Here is a 21,249-nt window from a genome sequence, read left to right as displayed (position 1 = left end):
CTGAGTAGACAGAAATAGCTTTTTCAGCCATTCCCCACCTCTGCGACTGTAAATTATATGTTGGAGGTTTTAGCGAGAGGGAACACACGTAATTCTTGTCTGAAGAACAAGTTCCTGAGCACCGTCTAGCTGCACGCGGAGGGCCAGCGCCTGCCCGCCTCGAAGCCCGGGGGACGGGTCCCCAGAGAAGCCGCTGGGAACGTGCCCCGGATGCCGTCTCCCTCTAGTGTCGGGGGGTTCTTCGCCTGCACGCTGGGGCTGTTGGCAGGCGTCCTGGGATGCGGGCATCTGCCTGCTGGCGGCCCCCTGATGGCCGGGAAGGGGGGACACTGGTCGGGTGAGGGGCTCGGGGTAAGTAGGGCAACTGGCGGCTGGTCTCCCCTGGGCCCTGGGCGGGTGTCGGGGCTGAAGGCTCCGTCCCGGGGGAGGCCAGGCACACACAGGGAGGCCGTGGTGCCCATCTTGGGGGCTCGGGCCCCCCGACGGCTGCCTGCTCCCTTCCCACCCAGACGACGGGAATGGAGAAAGAAGGGGGGCTGTGAGGGCGGCGGTGCCTGGCCGTGGAGAGGGGTGCGTCCGGGGGTGGCCGGGCTAGCACCGCGCATCGGCACGGCTGCGGACCAAGAGCCCGCCGGCGGCAAATCCCACAAGAGACGTGTGGAACGCCGCTGGGTGGAGCCGGGTTTGCAGGAGGGGCAGCCCTGGAGCTGGGAGGACGGGGGTGGGGGGGCAGGGGGAGGGCGGTGGCGCAGGCCCGGCACGCCTGCGAGGGTCCTCACTCTGAGGGGAGCCGTGACACCCGAAGGACGCCCACCCCCAGGCCTAGAATTCCCACGAAAGGAAACCGCTAAGAAGCCGGGAGAAGTAACGAGTCGTAACATTGAAGGAGCCCAGGAGGGGGCAGCGACCCAGGAGGGAGCTGGGGGGCAGGGGCCAGGAGGGGGCAGGGGCCTGGGAGGGGACAGGAACCAGGAGGGGGCAGGGGCCCGGGAGGGGCAGGGGAGACAAGACCGAGCCAAAGAGCACGAGAGACAGGCAGCCAAATGGGGTCTGGGACCACGTTGGAGCGCCTGCGGCAGGTGCTCGCGTCACACCAGCACGGGGCCAGGCTTATGGGCGCCCGGGGGGCTCCATCACTGAAGTGTCTGCCTCCGGCTCAGGTGGTGATCTCGGGGTCCTGGGGTGGAGCCCCGTGTCGGGCTCCCCGCTCCGCTGCAGGCCCCCGTCGCCCTCTGCTCCCCCCACTGTGTGCACTCACTGATAAATAAAATGTTTAAAAGAAGAAGCAGCATTTGTTAGACTGGATCCGGCAGCAAGACCCGAGTGCTCGCTGCCTGCGACACACGCTTCTCATGCGAGGGCGCAGGGGGGCCGGGTAGGGTGGGAGACGCGCCCACCGACGCAGGAGTGGCTCTGTGGGCATCACATGGGCAGACCTCAGGGCGACCAGGACCGGGGACAGGAGACCTCACGGGGGCCGACGGTCCACCCTGCGGTGCAGTGACCTAGGAACGTCACCGCTGTCCTGGACGGTGGCAGGGCCTTCCTGAAGCAGCCCTTGCGCTCGGTGGCCCAGGTAATGGGCAGCAGCAAGCGAGCGCCAAGGGCCAGGTGCTCGGGGACCCTGCCTCACGGGCAGCTGGAGGGGAGACGGGAGCACACCGGTGACGAGGTTCTTGCCCCACGCGCGGCCCCGGCCCGGGAGGTCTGCTGCGGCATCCGGGCTCTGAGGCAGACCCTGCGGACGCCCACTGGGCAGGACACAATCCCCTCCGGGGCACCCCGGGCCACGGACGTGACAGGGGATGGGGCCGGGACCCCTGAGCCCCGGGGGCTGCACATGGGACCTGCCAGACGGCCAGCACCCCTCGCAGCACGTGCGTGTCGGCCACGCAGGAGCAGAAGCGACATGTTTGGTCCCCAGGGGCTGTGAAGGGCACAAGCACGCATCCTGCCGAGCGTGTGGCTCGCATGGGAATGAGCCTGGTGTGGACGCTGCCGCTGGCCCTGCACATGCATGCAGAGCCCACCGGGCCCATCAGCCACGTTCACCTGCCTCTGCTGAGCGCCCGGCAGCGAGGCGACCCTGGGGTCACCTTGTGGGGGTTTCACTGTCGACCTGGGGTTACATGCAGAGCGCAGGAGCTTGGGGACGAGCGCCCCCGCTACCGCCTTCTGAGGGGTGACTGGCTCTGCCATGGCTGCTCAGGGCCACCCTGAGACCCGCGGGGACCGTGGCTCGGCCTGCACGTGCTGTGGAGGTCACCGGCCCCTCTCTTGTCCCCAGATGGCGCTGCCCCAGCCCCTCTTCTGCGCCGACCCATCGGGTCCGTCGACAGCCGCATCTGGGTGAAGCCGGGGCACAGACGGGGCGACGGGGGCTCGGGTGTCCCGGGAGGCCCTGCTGCCGGGTCACAGCCGTCGGGCAGCGTGCCAGGCCCAGCTGGAGGCCCCCGCCCACTGCTCACGCTCTGCCACTGCCCCGGCGGGTCCCTCCTCTGAGGCTCCTGCCAGCGGTGCCACCACCGTGGGGGACACAGGCCGCGTGGCCCCAATCCGTGCCCCAGCCCCGCCCCCGCCCCCGGGCGCCCTCACCCTAAGCCAGTTTATGGGGCGGGTTGGAGTGAGGTCCGCTGAGGGGACACTTCTCCTTTCCAGGGTCTGGATGGTTCCGTTCCTCCAAGAACCTGATGGGGGCCCCATAGCAGCCCCGTGCTCGCGCCCTGGATCCCACGTGATCAGTGAGCCATCGGCAGTCCGAGCACACCGAGTCCAGCAGCCTGGGGCGCCCCCACCAGCCTCACAGGCGGCTGCCCCCGCCACTCCCAGGACACGGTCACACGTCCACATCCACCCAAACCGCAGGAAGCCGGCGCCCGACTCAAACCCTCTCCCCTGGCACTGTGTGGGCCCACCTGGCGCCCCCGCGGACCGAGGCCCGGAGGACGCCCCTGCTTGAGCCCTGGCGGCCGGGCTGCTGCCCGCGGGCGGCTGTGTGGCCAGTGGAAGGAGCTCAGGGGGGCCCGGGAGGGCCACTTGGCTGAGCCCTGGGGCCCCGCAGTCCCTTCGCTCTCTGGCACCTTCCAGGGAGTCAGCTGCAGGCCCGAGGGAGGGACTCCCGGGCCCTTGGGCAGGAAGGGAGGGCAGTTGATGCGACTCCACATCTCAGGTGTGACATCCCCGCCCGGGCGGGTGCCCAGATGACACGTCTGCCCCTGCTCGGCCTGAGGAGCCCAGGAGCCCTGTGTGCAGCCCCAGCCCCACCACTCGGCCCGGGCGCCATGCAGCTCACCTCATAGTGGAAGTCCATGCAGGTGAGGTCCCGCCAGCACCGGTCTCCCCGGATCTTGATCAGGCCCTGCCGAGGCAAGACACACAGACGGGCTGTGAGCCGCCCGAGCAGCAGCCGTCCCGGGGGGTGCCAGCCAGGGGGACCTGGGGAAACCTCGGGGGCCACGGCGTCTCCTGCTAAGGCGTCAGCACAGCTGTAGTGGCGCCATGTTCAGGGCCCGACGGCTGAGCCGGAACCCACAGGCCCGAGAAGCCCGGGTTTCCTGAGCGGCCTGGCTGTGCCGCCCCTGTGGGCCCTGGGGTTCCGCCCCGAGTCCTCCCTGCGGGACGCGGTCGGCTTCCGTGATGCAGGCTCTGCAGCTCCAGGCCACGCCCCCCCGCCCCGCCGCGCCCCCCAGCCCCAGTCGGCAGGGGAGGCGCCGCCTTGGTTGGGGTGGCGGGCTTGAGGAAGGGGCCGGGCGCAGAGGCCGCCACTGGGGGAAGAGTGGACCGCGGATGCCCTGCGCCGGAGCCAGACTCTAGACACTAGTCACGAGGGGCAGGGACGGGCCAGCGGGGGCGGCGCTGCCCTGGGCTCCAGGGAGCCGCCTCAGCGTGACCACGCACTTTGATCAGAATGTGGAGCCCTCGCGGCAGTGTTGAGTGGCGTGTGTGCTTGCGTGACTGGGGTCGCGGTCCCGCCGGCTGACCGTAAAACCTTCACGCGGGGCAGGACCTTGGGTGGTGAGGCTCCACGCTGGGATGGGACGGTCCCGGTCTGCAGGCCTCCGTGGCCGTCCACGCAGCAGTCGGGGCATGGGATGTGGAGCCCACCAATGCGTCATGCACGAGTGGGTGCGGGGGCACTTCTGGCTCGGTGGGTCCCGTGGACACAGCAGCCCTCAGACGACACGGACGAGGAGCGACAGTCCCAGCGACGCGGGCAGCCCGAGGCCCCCACGGGCCGAGGGACGATGCTCCCGCTGTGCAGACGTGTCCCGGGGGCTCCTAGGGCTCCGCTGCCCCGAGCCCCGACCCTCTGACGGGGTCGCCGTCTCAGCACCAGCTCTGGGGTCGTGCACCCGCCATGCCCCCCGGCCACCCCGGCACCCAGCGTCTTGGGGCATGCGCACCCCAACGCAGAGCCACGCCCCAGGCACCTGGGCGGTGCGGCTTGAAGAGCGGAGGCCCATCTTTCTGGAAAGTGGCTGCAGTCGCAGCAGTGCCAGCCCCAGGCACCTCGGCGGCCCCCGGCACCCGTGGCCCAGAGCCGGGGAGCAGGCCGGCCGGGAGCGCAGCCCCGTCACGCGACAGCCCCATGAGCACGGCCTGCTCCCCACACCCCACAGAATCCGGATGGGGCTCTTCAGAGACGCTCACCAGGCAGAGGAGAAAAAAAACAAAATAATTAAAATGTCATTCAAGTTCTAAGCTGATACGAGACACTGAAAGATCTGAGACGTTCTTCCGGGAGCGGAGAGTAATTATATTCCTCCCTCCCGACTCGTCCCCATAGTGCACATGTCACATCTTCCACGGATTCCTCCTTCCTGAGTGAGCGTCAAAGGAACAAAGACTCCTGCCAGCCTCTTCAGCCCCCAATTAATTCTGAAGAAAATGGCTCAGACCCAAAGGGCCCAGGACCTGCAGCCACCCACCGCCGCCCTCGGGGTGCCAGGCCAGGGCGCACATGGCCGCTCCGTGCCCAGTGGTCCTCGCGGGGGTGCCCACCCATGGAGCACCCCCTCCTGAGCGACCTGGCGCCCGCGGACAGCGCCGCTCCATCTCCAACAGCCTGGGAGGCCTCTGTGACCCCAGGCAGGGCATACTCGTGAGGTCCCAGGCGTGGAGGGCGTGCCGCTCCCCCCATGGGCAGGCCTGTGGTGTGGGTGCCACTTGGGCCTCCTGCAGTCCCTCTCGGGCTGGGCTGGGCCCACAGGACCCAGGTGTCCCTGAGCGGGGAGTCGGGGGATCGCTATACGTCGGGAGCGTTTGAGGTTCACCCCGCGTGCCCCCTACTTGACACTGGGGCCCGTCTCAGGACTGCCCTGTCCCCATGTCACTGTCCCCCTGGGTCCCGGAGGCCTCTGCCCACGGCCGTGCCAGGGCCACAGGGAGCGGGAGGAGGCACAGGCCCTCGCCACCAGGAGGACTCAGTGCCCTTTTAAGCCCAGACTGTGAGGGGAGCATCTGGACATGGAGGCCGAGAGGGGCTGCGCGGGGCTGCAGCTCAGGCCGGAGGTCGGAGGACCATGGACCGTACTTCCCAGAAGCCCCCGTGACACCTCGGAGCTGGAGTCAGGTCTGGCATCCTGGGAGTGCCTGCGGGAAAGCCCAATGCTCCTCCATCCGTGCGACTGCGATTGAGTGGACTGGATGCGAGGGGCCCTGGGACCCCGTGGCACCCACTTGGCTTTGGCCCTCGCGGGGGTGCACCACATTCCCACATTGCCATCGTGATGTGTGACACGGTTCCACTGGGGGCATCGGGTCCGGGGAAGGGCCCTGACTTCAAGGACTCTGCTCGGAGCCCATTGCCCTGTAGCTCCAGGCCCCCTCCTGCCCCCCGCGGTATTGGCCACAGTCCAACCTCCACAGGGCCGGAGCCCCCATGGGACCCACGCTCTGTAGTGGAGCGCGAACACGGAGGCGGCCCAGGAGACGAGCCTGGCTTCTTTGTCAAGGCGGCCGCCAGGCCTCGAAGGAGAAGAGGGGACCCGCACACAGCCCAATTCGCTCCCCGCTGCAGCCCCACCTCTGCTGGAAACTTCCTAGCGGGAGGGGGAGTCTCCCCATGGAGAGGAGGTGTGGCCCGGCCCCACCAGCAAGCGTCAGAGCCTCGCTGGACAGCACCCCGACGTGCACGGGTCAGGCCGTGAGGAACACGCTTCTGCCTATGCTGCCCGGGCCCGGGGCGCCGACGACCCGCTGGTGCCCCCCCAGGTGGGCGCCATCTCAGGGCTGCGTCCCACGGCAAGGGGGCGTGTCAGAAGTCACCCTGCGAGCCGTGCTCCCCAAGGCTGGGCTGGCTTACACTAAACACACACACCGCCTAAGTGCTCTGACGGCTGCACACGAGCAGGTTCCTGTCGCCCGGAATGGGATGCAGGTGTGCCCCCCACAGAACGTCCTCCGGATGCCTTCCAGACTATTCCATGCCCCGCTCACAGGAGGCCCTGCCTGCTGGACGCTGCTCTCTGTTCCGGGCCGGGCAGGCTGCACTCCACGCGTTCAGGATTCGGGGTTCAGACGCGCCTCTGTTACACCCCGTGGATGGACGCGGAGCTGTTCTGCGTGGGCCAGGGTCTCCTTCCACGCAGCCCACAGGGTGGGGGAGGCCGGCTCACACGGCAGGCATGCGCCCTGCCTGGTGGGGGCCTGCACCCCTGCCCCCGCCCCTCTGGGCTCATCGGGTCTCCTCCGCGTGTGCTCAGCCGTGTGTCCACCTTCCCGCTGCGGCGGTCTGTCCGGGATGTGGGGTTGGGCCTGGGCACTGTGGGGGTTTCTCCCGGCACTGGCTTCCCCGCTCGTTCTCAGTGCTGGGTTTTCATAATGCAAATTTTAGCATCAAATGAAGTATGTTTAGCAAAAATTACTTTTAATGCTACGGCCAAAGAAATGTGTGCCCACCGCACGGTAACCGTGTTGTCTGCAGGAACATTTATGTTCTTGGCTTTTACGTTTGTGAGCCCCAGGGACCTCGTGCCTGGGCTGGAGGGTCGACTGTACCCGTGTGGCTGGGCTTCCGCGAGGTACCGCCGGGTGTCCCTCCACGCTTTGGCCAACGGTCCACCTGGTGGCAGAGTTTGCTCTGATTCCCCACGCTTCAGTATCGCTGGTTAAGAGGGGGCCCCTGGTCGAGTGCCAGCCGACAGGGGAGCTGTGGCCCATTTCTGGGCGCTCGGCTCCGGGTCCATTTTTCTAGCACAGGTCAACGCCACACTTCATTTTACCTTTCTTTTTTCTTTTTTTAAATTTTATTTATGATAGTCACACAGAGAGAGAGAGAGAGAGGCAGAGACATAGGTAGAGGGAGAAGCAGGCTCCATGCACTGGGAGCCTGATGTGGGATTAGATCCCGGGTCTCCAGGATCACGCCCTGGGCCAAAGGCAGGGGCTAAACCACTGTGCCACCCAGGGATCCCTTCATTTTATTTTATTTTATTTTATTTTATTTTATTTTATTTATTTTTTTTTAATTTTTATTTATTTATTTATGATAGCCACAGAGAGGGAGAGAGAGAGAGAGAGAGAGAGAGAGAGGCAGAGACACAGGCAGAGGGAGAAGCAGGCTCCATGCACCGGGAGCCGGACATGGGATTCGATCCTGGGTCTCCAGGATCGCGCCCTGGGCCAAAGGCAGGCACCAAACCGCTGCACCACCCAGGGATCCCTTCATTTTAAATTAAGCTGTAAAATCAGGCAGTTTGTGTCCCAGCTTTGTTCTTTTTCAAGATTCTCTGTTTTCCCTCGTGCGCGTTACAGTGAGCATGTTAACTTCTCCCAGTAGCCCACTGGGACTTTGACGGAAACTGCCCTGACTCTGCACTAAGCTTGGGTGAAACAGGTGTGGCGCGCGGGGCAGGTCGGGCTCGGGCCGCCATGCCTGCACTTGCTGCGCGCGGGCAGTCGACGTCCGCAGCCAGGCTCCTGCAGGCACGGAAGGCTCTCCCGGCGGTGGAGGGCAGTACTTTCAAGGCCTTGTCTTCTGATGATCTCTTCAGAGCATACGAGGTACGACCGGCTTCACCCCGCCCTCGCGTCCTGCAGCCTCGTGAAGCTCGCATGCTCGTTTCACTAGTTGCTTTTCACGTTCCGCCAGGTTTTCTGCATCTCTAATCGCGCCTGTGTGAACAACAGTGTCCTCGTTACCCTTCCAAGCTTTGTGCTGCTGCTTTCTTTCTCCAGCCTTCTGCAGCGAGGCTTCCAACACGACGTTCCCGTCCCCAGCAGCGAGGCCGGGCTGGCTGTCACGAGGGAGTCCCCCCGCCATCACGCACGGTTGTCAAACTATCGCGTGTGCTGCCCCTGCACGTGCTGCTTTCTTGTCACTGTTGTGAGCTGCGTTCCTTTTTTCAAATGTTAAACCAACCTTGCATTCCTGAAATAGACAGAGCCTTTTTCTGTTGCTGGATTTGATTTGCTGATGTTTTGCGAAGAGTGTCTGTGCCTTTGCTCCTGGGCGATGCTGGTCTCTCTCCCCCTTCTGTAATGACCTCGTCAGGTCTGGTTTCACAGTCACATCAAAACCCCCTGGGAAGTGTTCCCGCCTCTGCCGGTCCCCAACAGTCTGGGGGCGGGGTGCCATCCGTCTGCTAGATTCTGCTGGGAGGCCGTCTGGGCCCACACTTCTGTCTGGAAGGGTTTTGATTACAGGTCCAATGTATTTAACAGACACGGAGCTGTGTCGGTTTCCTGTTTCCTCCTCAGTTTTGGGACGCTGCATTTGTGAAGGAATCTATCCGTGTCATCTAAGCTATTGGTTTAAAACGGGTGACCCATACCCAAGGGCCTCAGGCCGACCGCCTGCGTCTGAGGAAAGTCTCTCCTCACAGCCTGGCTGTGACTCCGGCTCTGCCAGACGTGGACCTGGAAATAACGTCGGTCCACAGGCTGCTTTTTTTCATCTCAGGTACGGCTTTTGCTCCTGCGTTAACAGGACGGTCTGCACGCGAGCAGCATCGGAAGGGCCTCACCGCGGGTGCCACAGCCGGCAGGACAGCCATGAGCGTGAGTGGCCCAGGGCTCAACAGTCACACCCCTGCTGACCAAGCTGCTGGAAAGGACACTGGCATCTCTTCACTGCGGTCACCCGGGGGTCACCTAGACGCCCTGCCAGCTTGTGAGAGGCGCCCGGGGGCTGTGCTGCACGCCCCCCTTCCTGCTGCACCCTCCGCTCACTGTACCTGCAAACAGCCTGCTGCAGCCACAGCAAAATACACAGCTCATGATGACAACGGCTCGCTTCAGCTGCAATCTGGTAAGAATTCAGGGTATAATTTGGGAGGGGGGGCAGAGCGGGAAGGAGAGGGAGAGGGAATCTTGAGCAGTGCCCCGTGGGGCACGATCTCATGCCCCTGAGATCATGACCTGAGCCAAAGCCAGGAGTTCTCACAGGAGGAGGAGCAGCAAAGAGCCTCTGCCTGCCTGCGGCCTGCAAACTGGGGCTGCGTGCACCCCCAGAGGGGAGCTGAGGGGGGCAGCACACAGAGCAGGTGTGTCTCAGTTGTCCAGACTGAAACCACATCCTGCCTCCCTGTCTAGCTCTGAAAATTCCTGGCAACAAGGACCTGCCTTGCTCCCCAGAATGTTAGCAGTGGAGGCCTCAGCCCTTGGCACAGGACCAGCCCAGGACAATTTGGCTTTGAAGCCACGGGGACAACCCTGTCCCCCTGTCCGGTCCGCCCTGGGGAGCGCAGGTGCCAGACGCAAAGGGCTTGGGCTTCGGTGACCAGAAGCGGAGACGCTCGCTCACGTGCTCTGGGATGAAGCCGGCCGGTACCAACTGAGCTGCAGACACACGTACGTATTTCTGTCTTGACAAAAGTGGAGATTTCAGAACAAAGTGAAAACCTTTTTAGAGCATAATGAAGAGCAAACTATTATCTTAAATACAGTGACTCAGACACCCACGCTCTTTGCCATTTTCTGCAAATGAAAAAGATTCTCCACCTTAATATGGTTGAAATCTATGCATTTAAAAGAAAACTGAGCTGAAACATGCAAGAAATGTTCCAAAGCTTTTCCAGAGAAGCATCTGGTGCGCGTTTGCCCCGTTCCAGCAGGAGGGCACAGGTGAACATCTGTTTTGAGGAAGGAAGTCCAGTGGGGTCACCTGCACCGCAGGGCCACTTGCCAACCCAGCAGCTTGAAGCGGGAGGCCCCGGTCCCCGGAGAACCACCTGCAGCCTCAAGCACCCCAGGCTGGCTTGAGGCTGCACGGGGTAGCGGGGAAGTGCTCCTGACACCGCCTGGAACCTAACGTGCCAACAGTAAGGGGCCACAGGGTCCGGGGCCGTCGCGTAACCTGTCAGTGGGCGCGCACAGCTAGGAGAGGAAGTGCCACGTCTCGCCCCGCACCGCCCATGCCTGCGGTGGGTGCGGGGTGTTGGCCAGGAAGCCGTATCCTGTGGTCCTCTCTCGAGCTGAAGCCGCTGGCCGGGCTAATGGTCTTTCCTCTGCTGTTCAATGGAAGAACGCCAAGGAAAACCTGCCACTTTGTCAGATGTCTGCTCTGGGTGGGGCCAACTGGCCCTGTCCCCCAGGCTTCCCCCGGCTCTTCACCTCTTGTTAGGCTTCAAAGAATGATTTATGTCCCACCCCAAAGCACGCAGCTGAGAAGCTTTTGTGCACGCGCGTGCCTGTGGACCCTCCCCCGTCCGCACAGAAGACACTTCCATGGCCCCAGAGTTCCTGCATGCCCCCCCGGTCAGTCCCCACCCCAGATCCTTCAGAGGCGAGCTGCTCCATGTCTGCGGCCACGGCCGGCTCTGTTGGTTCTGGAAGCTGCTGCACAAGGACCCACAGGGCGCCCCTGGCTTCTGTGCCCAGAATCCGCCTGCGAGATGGCTGGGTCCTCTGAGTGTCGGTGGTCATTCCTCTACTCTGCTGAGTGCTTTCCATTCCGGGGATGTAGCGTGGGTCCCCCATCCTGCTGCTGATGGATCGTGCTTGGTTTCCAGTTCCTGGGGCCAGGAGAAGGCTTCTAGAGCGTGTCTCCAGCCCCCGTGGGTTAGCCCCGAGGGGCAGAGCGTGCAGCAGGCTGGCCGTGGAACTGCCTCAGCGGCTGCCACCACTCAGCACCGGCACCGTTTCTCAAGCCCGCAGGAGAGCAATGCAGCCCTGCTGTGAAGGGCCTGACCTCTGTGTCCTCGGGGATCTGTGGGCTGAAGCCCTGGCCCCCAGGGTGGCGTATACAGGTTGAGGAAATCAGTGTAAACGAGGCCATAAGGATGGGGTCCTGACCCAACAGGATTCGTGCATGCGTTAGAGACGTTGGAGCTTCTGCCCCCACCGGCTGAGGACACTGCATGAGGACGGCCATCCACAAGTCAGGAAGAGTCCCCGCAGGGACAGAATGCACCGGAACACGGGTCTTAGGCTGCCAGCCTCCAGAACCACGAGGCAGTAAAAGCTGTTCAAGCCACCCACTCTGCGGTCTTTTGTGCAGCTCGAGCTAGGACGCTTGTCGTCACTGAGCTCGGCTCTTCCTGTGGGTGCGCGGCCTCTGGTTCCCTGATGGCCAGGGCTTCGAGCAGTGTTTCAGGGGCTTGTAACGGCCATGTGCAGGCCTGTCGTGTGAAGTATTTGCTAAAAATCCCCCCTTCTGATGCTGAATCATCTTTGTTACTGGGTTTTACGTGTTCTTTACGGACCCAACACAGGCTCTGTGTCCCCATGGTTCCCTGCAGGGAACGGAGGATCCTCATTCTAATGGTGTCCAGCGTATCCATCTTTGCCTTTTGTGTTAATGTTTTCCGTGTTTTAAGAAATCGTGGCCCGTCCCAAACTGTAAAAATATCTGGTGATCTTCAAGTGCTGGGGCTGCAGCTTCTGCATTTGCAGCCCATCGCAGGTAACTTCCCACGTGGGCGTGGTGTGCAGGCCGGGGCCACCCCCGCAGACGCCCCCGCACCACACGGCCAAGGTGCTGGGCTTTCTCACGGGAAGGGACTCGGTCAGTTGTCAAAAATTACGTGACAGTGATTTCCGTGGGGTACTATTTACGGACCGTGGACTGTGCCGCCCATCCGGGCATCTGTCCTTATGCCCTCACTGTCCAGTCTCGCCAGCTGGGACCTCTGGGAAATCCTGGAACAAGTGACTCCTATAATGTACCGGAGAGTTTTTGGCTGTTCTACGCCTGTGGCATTTCCATACAAGTCTAAGTCAGTCCATCAGCTTCTAGGTCGAGAATCTTTCCAGGATTACGTCTGGGTAGCATGGAATCTATGGATCAGTTCGGGGACAGCGGGCAGTGAGCAGCTCTGGGGCTTGGGACTCATGTGCTAGCTGTCTATTGACGGCTTTCTAATTTCTCTCAGCAACGTCTGGTAGCTGGTCGGGTACAGAGCGTTGGGCGGCTGTTAAAACTTCCTAAGTATTTTATGCTTTTGGATGTTATTAGTGACGTACTTAAAATTTTTCTGTAAAAAACCCCAATGACTCAATGTATTTATTTGATACATTCACAAAGGCTCAACCAGAGACTTGGTTAGAAAAACAAATGAAACAACAAGGACACCACAGATCAAGACAGAGAGGCTTCGGTAGAAATGAAGGAAAAGACAGCCACTGAAGGAGAACATACAAAGGCAACGTAGGGACCCGGTCCGGGTTCTGGGCTGGACACCTGCCCCAAGGAGGCTTCTGGCAGGCTCCTCTGAGGGGCCATGGGTTTTCCCAGAGCTCGGCAGCAGGCGTGTCCAGAGGGCACTCGGTGTTGGTTTCTCCCAGCTCCTGAAGTCACCGGGGGCCCCTCACCCCCCGCCTTGTGGGGCGTCCACGCTGGGGTGGTGGCAGGCGCAAGGAGCTTTGCTGTGGGCGAGCCGTAGGGGCCCCTGGGAACGCGGGGAGGGCTTGTGCCTCGAGTCTTCATGCACTTCGGCAGCCGTCCCGTGACTGTCCTCCGGCCCACCTGATGAGGTCTGATTCTGGGGACGCAGAAACTGCTTTGTCACCCGGCAGCACGAGGTCATTGGCTCGGGTGCAGCCTCTCGCCCACGGGGGCCCCTGGCAGCATCCCGGCTGGCGCTGGCGGCCACTGGGTCGTGGATGCGGTAGGCCGTCTGGGTGGTATGGATGGGGAGACAGAGCTCGGGACAGTGGGACTGTGACCGCCTAACATCTCACTGTCCAACAGCCTCTGACCTGGCTGACTGCACTCAGTGGCTCCGGGGACCTCGCCATTCTCCACACATGACCTCCTTGTGTCACTCGCAGCCACAGGCATTTGGTTATTTTTTCTTGCTCTTTTGTACAAGCCGCGATCTTTAGAACGGTGTCAGCCAGGTGTGACAAGGGGGATGCCTGGGTGCTCCCCACCTTGGGGACTTGCAGTGCCCCACAGGCAAGAGCAGCATGGGGGTGGAGCACCTGGGGTGGAGCACCCGGAGTGGGTGCGCGTGGCATCAGGCATCAGGCTGAAGAAACCTCCTGTTCCTCGTGTGTTGGGAGAGGTTCCGCCAGCTGTACACCAGTGAACAGTGCTTCCCCCCGTTAGTCGAGATGACGACCCCCAATGAGACCTTGAGGTCTCCCCCACACCTGGTGCTCGGTCAGTGCGTCCCAGGATACGGGACTGTGCTCTGAAACGTCCTTGTCCTCACTGGCCTGATGGACGGGAACTGGGAAGGCTCCCCTCTGCTTTCTGGATACGCATGGGCAGGCCCCACACCGTTCCTTCTGTAAATGTCCATCGAGCTCTTCAGTGAGAACTTCTGGGCCTCGGGTTCTCGCAGTAGGAAAGGTGCTGCATCCCCGAGAGTTTCTGATGTTCTGTTTCTTCTGTGAGTGTCGGTAATTCACGTCTGAGACCCACACTATCTCCTCTAACTGCCAACCTTACGTGCGTCCAGTGCGTAGGGTGTTCAGGTTTGTATTGTGAAAACGTCTCAGCGCTCGGGAAAGCTCTAGCAGCAGCACGGAGCCCCCTTGGGTCCCTGCCGCGAACCTTCCCCCCCCGCCTGCACATCAGCAGCTCCCCTGCCAGGACGGCCCAGGGCACCACCTCTCGGTGGCGTGATCCCCGAGGCTGGCCGGTCCTCAGCCCTGAACCACCCGCCTCAGCTCTGCTCCTGGAGAACGTTGCTCAGCAACAGGAAGTGTCCTCGGGCTAGAGGTTGGCGTGTGTGTGTGTGTGTGTGTGTGTGTGTGTGTGTGTGTGCGCTTCTCACGATGAGGCCAGCACCCACAGGAGTGCAAGCCTGCAGTCGCAGGAGTGCCGTGTCCTGGGGGCTCCTGTGCCCAGCGCCCTCCCCTCCGCACTTTGCCCTCCAATTCCGCAGGCTGCGAGGCAGAGAGCAGCCAGCCAGGCGCCTGCCGTGTCCCCCCGGCCCCGCTGTCGTGCGGTGGGTGTGACGAGTCGCACAGGCCCTGGGTCCAGCTCTAGCTCTGCGCTGAGAGCGGGCAGCTGCAGCGGCCACCCTCTGGCCCCGGCAGCCCCGGGAGGCCACGCGCACCCACCCTGGGTGCTCCAGGGCCAGAGGCCGGGTACGCACAGCTCTGCGACTCCCTGGGCCCGGGCTCAAGGAGCCCCCAGCCTCTGGGTGTGTGCCCCGGCTGCAGGTGACAAAGGTGCGGTGGGCAGCTCTCCCCGCAGGCCTCCAGGGTCCTCTGGGCGCACAAGGCCCGGCAACGGCGCCCCGCCTCACAGGCCCGCCGGGTCTCCACCTGCCCGCGGAGGAGGATGAGTAACACCCGGCACGCACACGGGATCCAGTAATTACCCCTTTTAGCGCATCTGACAATTTTCATCCAGCTGCTGTGAACAGTCAATCAAAACGCCGTGAACGGTGCTCCAGGGCGCTGTCAGGCACCGTGGGCGCCGCTCCCCCCCGCATCACCAGGCTGGCACACGGCAGCCCAACGGCTGCGCCCCCCGCCCTGGCCATGCTTAGTGGGGCCCGTGCCTTTCCACTCGCACCCCGAACCTGCCGTCCCAGGCTGGTCCCCGGGGGGAGCGGAGACGCTGCACATGTTATGATTTTTAAAAGAAGCTGAGGAGAAAATCCAAAGTGAAGCACTAGGTGGACACAGAGCCACAGCCTGATACCGTGTGTCGTGACCACACAGTGACGTCAGTGTCGCCAGGGAAGGGCTGTGAGCCTCAGGACTCCCGCCTCTGTGCCTGTGTGGCAGGGAGCCCGGGACCGCGCCGCGTGGGGGGTCTGAGCCCCGCGGCCACACACACCTGTCCCCACTTGGGCACTGTGCCCGCCATGCCAGGGCCAAGCGTGTGCTCCTGGGCTCCCTCACCTGCAGCCCGGCCCCCGTGTCCCCTGCACTCCCGGGCACCTGCGGCCTCCCTGCGTAGGATGAAGCTGCTGCAGCGTCTGGGCGGCACGTGAAGTGCAGGCTTGTGACTAAGGAGCTGGAGCGGTCCGCACCCCCGGGAAGCCCGTCTCTCACGGACCCTCAGGATTTGGGGGCAACAGGGCAATGACAGGCTGGCCACACAGATACGGGGTGTGGGGGCATCAGGGAAGCCCCAGGGGTCCATGGGAGCCCACCATGAAACACCAGTTACACAGCGCGGGGGGGGGGGGGGGGGGTGGAGGTGGCCTCCCGGAGATTTGGCCAGGCTGCCTGAGTCCGACAGGGCCACATGGGGCCGCCGGCAGGGACAGGGGCCTCCTGCGGGCTACGGGCGTCTGCGCTGAGGGGACGGAGCTGCTGGCTCTCGTGACCTGTGCTGGCTCTGCCCGGGGGCTGCAGCAGACGGGTACCTCGGTACCCACGTGACAGGGCGTCCAGGACAACGACGGAAGGACGCAAGAGGAAGTGACGCCATTTGCCAAGTCCTGCACCTCATTAGTTGGGGGCCAGAAGGAAGCAGGTCACTCTGGATTTAAAGGTTCAGAGAGTTTCTGAAGAACTTGACGAAGCCCGGAGGTGGAGGCGGAGGCGGAAGCACCTGTGCACCTGCAAGGGCCCAGGGATGCCGGGGTCCGGGGCCCAGGGCAGGCGCGAACAGAGAGAACAGCTGGTGGGAAGTGCGTACGCCACGGACCAGCCACATGGGAGAGATGGGGCCGCCCACAGGCTGGCGTTCAGGAGACCCCGCTGAGGCCGTGGCGTCCCTGGGGTGGGCCCGGGGCCGTGCGCCCTTCCGTCAGAAGCCCGCTGCACACCTAACGCGGGAGAGCCAAGGCGGCGAGCGCAGAACCACACCAACACCTGTCCCACGGCACACACGGGACCGCGACAGGCCGGGCCGAACAGCCTCCCATAGCGTTGGTCGCTGTCACTTAGCCTCCACCGAGGGGCCTAACCCGATCGGTAGGTGGGGGCATGATCAAAGCCCCGACTGGCACATCTTAGTGGCCAATCCACGGGCCCAGCGTTTCAGGCACTCCAGAAACTCCAGGAGGGCAGGGGACAAAGGTGCAGCTGCCCAGAGACTCCTCCTGTGAGTTGTGACCCATTCCACAGAAAGGGCGGGGGGCCGTGGTGTTTCAGGTGCTTGAACACAGGGAACACGGGAACAGCGGAAGGGGCCCCGCCACCCAGGCAGTGTTTCCCTGAAACACAGCAAATAAAAGTTCTACTTACTGCTCCAAGCATGATTCTGAAAATCAGCCACCGGAAGCCCCACAGAACGATCCGGGACGGGGGGGTCCCCCTGGGCAATCGAGACAGAGTCCAGAGAGGGCAGAGGAAGATCCCCAGGAATCCTGTTTCCAGAAGCTGGGACTCCCATCCTGCAGGGATGACAGCGAAAGCACAGGCTGGGTCAGCATCAACACACGTTCCCCAGGGACGTGGCCCCACCCAACGTGGTCTACCTCCGTGGCCCCTAACCCGGGATGCATCCTCTGGCCCCAGGCCATCCCGGCCTCCAGCCAGGGCGTCTGGCAGTGGGCATGGCAGGACGAGCGCGGCACCCCAGCTGGCCCTCCGCGGGAGGGGACCCGGACTCAGCACCCGCAGCCCGCAGGCCTGGGAAGCCTTTCCCGCTCACTGCGTCCTTCCCTGAGGGGCTCAACTGGCCCCATGACCTCACGCGAGGGTCTGAACACACAGCGACTCTGCCCCCATCTGCCCGGTGCGAGGGCAGGGGGGCCCAGGCTCCACAGCAGGGCCTGTAGGCGTTGGGGCACACACAGTGGGCCGGGGGCTCCGTGTTCTCACGCTCCCTGCGTTGGGACCTGAAGCAGGTCTCAGCCTTTAGGAGGAAGCCGCACGTCGTTGTGTGAGCTGCACACGTTCCCTTTAATCTCCTTCTGCTCAGAAACTATGCAACACGAAAGATGCTTAGACAAGGGCCCACGTGCTATGGTTCTATTCACAGCAGGTTCTAGAATGAGCAAAACTGATAGAGGAGAAAGAAAGGGGAACCTGGCCACCAGGGACGCCGGGGTGACACCTCATCAGGCACCTGAAGGAAGGTCTGTGCGTTTCACTGCTTGGGATTTACAGATAAACCTAAATGAGTTCTGAACCCAAGATTTTAGGGCTGGACAGACGGCTCTGGAGGTCTGCACTTGCTCTGAGACGTGGTAAAGGTGAGGACGAGGGACGCGGCCAAACCCATGGAGTGGACGCCCCGTGCAGCCTTGGTGTGGGTTTAGGGGTTCTCGCCGTGCCCCTATTTGATACTTCCTGTAGTCTGGCATTTTCATCAGGAAAATGGGGGAGCGCATTTACTCCTGGGCTCTGTGGCTTTCTGAAGTCCCGGTTCCAGCCCCTCCCTGGGAGGGGTCGGCTTGCAGTGAGGCATCTCTGAGGGCTCGCCGCAGCCACGCGCACCTGTGCTGGGGACGCCGGGGCCACTGGCGTGCAGCATGCCTCTGCCCAGAGGAGTCCAGCCTCAGAAACCAGCTTGGACAGCACTGGGGAGGGGGGCTCCCAGGGGAGGGAGCTCCCAGGGAGGGGATGTGAGGTGGGGAAGCAGGACCCAGGGTACCGCCAGGTCGGTCGAGGGGAGCACCGTGGGGCAGACTGCTCGGGCAAGGCCGGGCCCGGGGCCCCGGGGCCACCCTCTGTGGGGACACGGTGTGTGGGACGCCCACGTGGGCGCAGCCCGGCCCCCTGGACTACCTGCCCGAACCAGAGCTGGGAACCCCAGCTTTGGTCAGAACCCCAAGAAGGAAAAATGCAGGAAGCATTAGCCGTGAGTCTGTTTCACGAGGTTCCGGACGCAGACCGGCTGCGGACATTGGGTGGAGGCTGTCCTCGCGCCCATGCTGACAGTGGCCTTTGCTCCACAGCTGCACACTCCCCTCTGGGCTCAACCCGGGGTAAACAGGCTTTGTTCTTACAGGACACTTTCTCTACTTTTATCTTGAGGGTAACTCCTTTCACTTGGGGTCGGTTTAAAATACACGTGACCTCAGGATGTGGGGCGGCCACGGGATCCGAAGGCAGCGCCAAGGGTGGCACGCCCAGGGGTGGCTGCTTGGGCGGTGGGAGGGCGTCCCCGTCCTTGCTGCCTGCCCCGGGCCCTCCCGTGTGGGGAGGAAATGGAGCCCAGCACAAGTGAGCCACCGGGCGTGGCCAGGGGGGCGGTCGACGGGAAGACTGCGGGCACCCTGAGCCCCCCAGTGCAGGCTGGCCCTGCCTGTGCTTCCTGGAAACCCCTCGTGGACTCTGAGACGCTCACGTGGATGCAGAGCGTTCCCCAGAGCGCAGGCCCGCCTTCTCTAATTGCCACATCACTTTGCACAGATGTGACGAGCAGAATTTTAATAACGCTGTTTGAGTGACACCAATCAAAGTGATGTGCGAATGGCAGAGCCCAGAGACCACCGAAGTGCCAGCGAGCAGGTGACGGGGTGGGCAGGGGACACACTGCCACCTTGGGGACTTACGTGTGCTGGGACATGGTCACCTCCCCCCCGCATGTGGCAGGAACCGCCTCCTCGCCGGCCGCGGCCGTGGAGGGGAAAGGGCCACCCGCACAACCCGCTGCCGCGGTGTGCCCCGCCTGCATGGCGTCGAGTCTGACGGCCGTGACCCCGGAAGGCAGATGCCCGGCGTGCTACCCGCCTGCTGCCCATAGCACACGGTGGGCGCGGGGCTCCCAGGTCGGGCTCCAGCTGCAAGTCTGACCCCAACGCAGTCGCCACGTCCCACTGGGCCCCACGTCCTGAGTCCCGCCGTGAGGTGCCTGTGCCTGTCAGCCCGTCCTCAGGTCCTTTTCCGGAGGGGAGGCAGCAGGCTGGCTCCTTCACAGCCGTGCAGACCCTGCTTACAGCTTTGGGGGCGCTGGTGGCTCCGCCAGTGCAGTGTCCGGCTCTTGGCTTTGGCTCAGGTCGTGATCTCACCATGTCAGGCTCCACGCTCAGTGCGGCGTCTGAGATTCTCACTTGGCTCTTCCCCTCACTCTCTTTCTCTCTCAAATAAATAAAAATCTTTTTAAAAAAAATGTCATTTCCAGGGATCCCCGGGTGGCGCAGCGGTTTGGCGCCTGCCTTTGGCCCGGGGCGTGATCCTGGAGACCCGGGATCGAATCCCACATCGGGCTCCCGGTGCATGGAGCCTGCTTCTCCCTCTGCCTGTGTCTCTGCCTCTCTCTCTCTCTCTCTCTGTGTGACTATCATAAATAAATAAAAATTTATAAAAAAAAAAAATGTCATTTCCATGGTGGCCCCAGAAGGCTCCACCCCATCCTGCCGGTGGCCTTGGGGTGGATGGTTAGCGAACACCCATTAGGAAGCCGCCACGCCCGACGCCATGCAGCTGCCGGTTTCTGGAACGGTCACTTCTGTGGCTACGGCTAATTTCCAATAATGTGGACAAGTGCTGAACAGGCTGCGTTGGGGACACACTTGGACCGTGACAGCCGGTGTGCCCGTCAGGCAGCAGCAGGGCAGCACCCGAGCTACGTCTGCCCTTCGAGGAGCGGCCTGGTCACTGCATGCAGGGCGGCCACCCGCCCCTGCCCACAGGACCGCGAACCTGTCGCCGTGCTGACCAGAGCCCAGCGCCGGCCACCGCTGCCCACACCCTCCGTGTCCGTGAGCGGCCACAGCCCAGAGCCCCACCATCTGGGGACGGATCCTGAGGTGAGGGGGTGCTCTCCGGCCGTGCCCTCCTGAGCCAGCCTTGGAAGCCGCACGGCCATGTCTGCCAGGATGGCCGCGGGTGAGTCTGAGGAAACCCCATAAACATGCTGAGGGTGGACCTCGGTCTCCTGGCCCCACTTGGCCCCTGGCTCAGCTCGGGGCACCTGCTCCCTAAATAAAGCGAACATAGAAGTGGTGCTTACGTTTTTATTCTACTTAGAGACACACGGACAGTGTAGACGCTCGTCTGTTAAACATCCAGAAAATGCACCAAGAGGCCTGAGCTGGGCCTGGGGCACGTGGCCCAAGGTCATGGCACCTTGAGAGCAGCGCGGGGTGGGGGGCCCTGGCTGCCCCTCTGTGGTCTGTCTTCCCGGGACGGGGTGGCTCAGACGGGAGGCCTACGCCAGGCCTCTGCGGAGGCTCCTTGGATCACGGTCCACAAAGGAGGCCGCTTCTGACCCAGGAGAAAAACATCACCTAAGACAACGCTTTGGAGGTGGAAGCCGCGCAGACGGCCGCTCTGGAGAGACCGTGCCAACCGAGGGCTCATCACCTTCCTGCACATCATTACTGCTACTTAGAATGATGAAGCGTGGCACCTATGGATCCTTCAAGAGTGACAGCCACCATCCACATGAGGAGCAGGAAACCCATTAGCTTCAGGTTAGAAACCAGGAAAAAGGAGAAAGATGCCTCCCCTCTGACGGGCTGTCACTCCTGTGTGGGGCGGCCCCACCCGCGGCCGCCTGGGGCTCCCAACGGCAACTGGAGAGCGCGCGGAGCTCTTCAAAGTCGCTTTCTTCATCCTCCCGGGTCCTGTGCCGGATGGGAAGCCACGACGCAGCCTGGCAGTTTGTTTTGCACAGTTGCTGACATGGCACCAGGGGCCCTTTTCGTGCCGTGAGGATGAGTGCACCAGACACAGTTCTGGGGTGACCGTGCCCCTCACAGGTGCCAACGCCTCTCACCCCGCCCCGTGCCCCCCTGTGCCGCCCACCATGCCAGCAGGTACAGTGGGCCTGTTTGGGGGGCCCGGCCCACGCAAGCCCTCTGGCTGTCTCAGGGGCTGGCAGAGCTGACCTTGCCCTCGGGACAGATGGGGACAGTCCTTTCTCCTCGGGAACGGGTGGTACTGATGCCAGCCTCTCCCCAGAGATGGGGCCACACTCCTGCCCTCCCAGCCCTGGCCCCCAGGGCCTGCGTGGAGCTGGACCCGCCCAAGAACCCTCCGCAGCCAGCCTGGACTGGG

The 21,249-nt window shown here is 63.1% G+C and overlaps 1 protein-coding gene across 1 annotated transcript in view; it reads right to left on the bottom strand.

Annotated features, from left to right (window-relative positions):
- The window catches only part of LMF1 (lipase maturation factor 1), an 82,892-nt gene that overhangs the window by 17,688 nt on the left and 43,955 nt on the right, over window positions 1-21,249 (bottom strand). Inside the window, exons 4-5 of the mRNA XM_038540861.1 lie at window positions 16,543-16,691; window positions 3,293-3,358 (exon numbers count right to left, since the gene is read on the bottom strand). Coding sequence (XP_038396789.1) covers window positions 3,293-3,358; window positions 16,543-16,691 — 215 coding nt within the window. The remainder of the gene's footprint in view (window positions 1-3,292; window positions 3,359-16,542; window positions 16,692-21,249) is intronic.

Source organism: Canis lupus, chromosome 6 (assembly GCF_011100685.1).
Source record: "Canis lupus familiaris isolate Mischka breed German Shepherd chromosome 6, alternate assembly UU_Cfam_GSD_1.0, whole genome shotgun sequence".
Lineage (NCBI taxonomy): Eukaryota > Metazoa > Chordata > Mammalia > Carnivora > Canidae > Canis > Canis lupus.
This window is presented reverse-complemented; position numbering and strand designations above follow the sequence as displayed.